Genomic DNA, 2,476 nt, shown 5'->3' on the forward strand with positions numbered 1-2,476 from the left:
CGTGCTCGGCCCTGTAGAGAGCTGGCCGGAGGCCAGGTGATGGCCGAGGAGTGTTTCCTCTTGGCCCAACCACTGCTGCCTTTCCTGCCACAGCAGCAGCGGCGGAAGCGGAGCTTCGAGAGTGTTGTGGTGCCCGGTTCCAGGACCCATCTGGTTCCAGGGCCTGGAACCCCCTTGCCCAGCCTTGGGGCTCGCTGCTGGGAACACCCCATCTGTGCTGGTCCTCTAGCCCTGCAGGCCCTGGGGCTGGTGGTCAGCCAGCATGACCACCCGAGGCTGTTTGGGCAGTGGGTGCCCTGAGAGTGTGGTTTTCTGTGCCCTCTGGGAGAGCAGCCTATGCCTGCCCGGCCCCACAGTCCTGGCTCTCCCTCCTGGGAGGTGTTTGGAGAGCCCTTGGTTGGGCTCCAGCCGATTCCAGGCTTGAAGTGCTGGGCAGGGCTGCCTGGCAGGAGGACTGGCTGCACAGCTGGTGATCCCAGGATCTCCCCCGGACGGGTGTTTGCTGAGTGTGATTTACCTTTGTCCCTCGTGCGTTTCCCTGCAGTCTCCTGCCAGGCCAAGTGTGTCTGTGCAGCAAATGCCAGGGCTGACGGGGCCGGGAGGCACTGGTGAAAATGACTCTGTGTCTCCTGATGCAGTTGGGGTTGCAGCCTTTGCCCTGGAAGTGGCTTGTGGGGCTGAGCTGGGGACACAACACACCCTTGGAGTGGGGCAGGGTAGTGGCCAGGCCAGGGAGCACCTGCTTGGAGCAGGGCTGTGCTCCTGCCATCCCTCTCAGGGGAGCCATTATTTGTGTGCCCGAGGTCCAGAAGCAAGCTGACAGTTTAGGAAGTTGTAAGCAAAAGGCTTCAAGGCTGGCATGTGTTTTAGAAAGGCCTGACCTGGAGCAGGAGGCACAAGAGCTGCACGTGGCCTCTCTGCACAGAGCATCTTCAGCTGGGAGTGCTGATCAATGTGATTTTGTGTCATGTTGCTGCCCAGAGGGTAAGCAGGGTCCAGCAGCTTGGAAGCTGGAGCCTGAGTTCATTTGGAGTTCAGAACAGAATTTTCTTTTCCTTTTGAAGATGAAGAAAAGTGCAGTCAAATGGAGCCTTAGAAGGCTGTGGAAGATTAGGTGGCCCTTGGCTTTCCGATCCCAGGCTGGAGCCCTGCTGCACTGGATACTTTAGCTGAGGAGGAGCTGCTGCTATCAGCTGTCAGGACATGAGGTTTTAGGACCCAAACACAAGGGCTGGATGGCCCTTTTTTGGGCCTCGTTTGGGCTTGTTGGTAAGAAGCTCGTGTTTGTGGGTTTTAAACTGAAACTGTGGCACTCGCCTCCTGCAAGATGTACCCTCTGCTGCAGCCCCACGGAACAACTCCAGCTCCTGGCCACACACTGGCCCTCCCTTGTGCCAGCTGCACAGGGCTCTGTGAGCCTGTAATTTGTGAGGGGCTTTTCTGGAGGAAGATCTCTGAAAGCACCAAGGGTTTGTGTCCCTCCCCGGGCCCTTTGGGACCGTGCTGGCACACGGTTGCTGACAGTGTGTGTTGCACTTTCAGTTCTGCATGTGCTAAAATAGAACTGCTCACTTCCCCTCTGCGGGCCACCCCTCCTCCTGGGCAGGACACAGACCCCCTGTTAGCAGGCCATCAGCCCCCTGAGCTTGTGCTGGTATGGCCAGGAGGGTGTGTTGGGGTTGTGCCGTGATTTGGGGGCAGCTCTGTGGGTTGTGCTTCCCTGCACCCTGTCAGTGCAGAGCCCAGCTTGGGACAAGGTGCTGCCAGGAGCTCAAGGAAGTCCCTCCTGTGCATCCTGGCCCTGTTCATCCATGTTCATGTGGGCTCAGGGGGGGCTGTCACTGGCTGTAGGGTGAGCAGGGTGCAGGACAGCCAAGCTGTGTAGGGCCAGGGAGGGCAGCAGGACCCAGGCCATGCAAGGGAGCCCGGGGCTGATGTGGGAAGGGGACTCTGGGTCTGATCTGCTCTCCTTTGCCAGGGAAATGGCCCCAGCGATGGCGTGGTGTCACAGTATGGCAGAGAGGGCAGCGGGGAGGCGCCGGCCCTGGAGATGGCCGTGAACTCCATCTACTACTCCAGAGATGAAGGTGGGACCTCCTGCTGCCCTGACTTGGGGCCACCTTCCATGGAGCCTTGTCCTGCTGCTGCCCCATCGCTGGGGCCACGCTGGGCATTGCCTGTGTGCCCCTGCTCTGCCCTGAGCAGCTCTGTCCCCGCAGTGAACGCCTTCTGGGTGACGGTGCAGCGGACCGAGGCCGCGGAGCGGTGCGAGCTGCGTGGCACCTACGTGCTCAAGGCCGAGCGTGACAGCCTCGTCCTGAAGGACCCACGGACGGACAGGATCCTCTATGTCTGGCCCTACCGGCTGCTCCGGAGATACGGCCGGGACAAGGTGGGGAATGGGGAGCCCCGTGTGCTGCAGGTGCTCCCCCGTAGCTGTTCCCTTGTGGAAGGCTGAGCTGATGTCCTGCACCCA

At 60.5% G+C, this 2,476-nt stretch overlaps 1 protein-coding gene across 1 annotated transcript in view; it reads left to right on the plus strand.

The window, feature by feature from the left end:
- DOK1 (docking protein 1) overlaps positions 1–2,476 on the plus strand; it is a gene marked incomplete at its 5' end in the record, with an annotated part of 6,499 nt that overhangs the window by 479 nt on the left and 3,544 nt on the right. The window contains 2 exons of the mRNA XM_008639894.2: positions 1,979–2,087; positions 2,220–2,392. Coding sequence (XP_008638116.2) covers positions 1,979–2,087; positions 2,220–2,392 — 282 coding nt within the window. The remainder of the gene's footprint in view (positions 1–1,978; positions 2,088–2,219; positions 2,393–2,476) is intronic.

Source organism: Corvus brachyrhynchos, unplaced genomic scaffold (assembly GCF_000691975.1).
Source record: "Corvus brachyrhynchos isolate BGI_N302 unplaced genomic scaffold, ASM69197v1 scaffold166, whole genome shotgun sequence".
In the NCBI taxonomy this organism is placed as follows: domain Eukaryota; kingdom Metazoa; phylum Chordata; class Aves; order Passeriformes; family Corvidae; genus Corvus; species Corvus brachyrhynchos.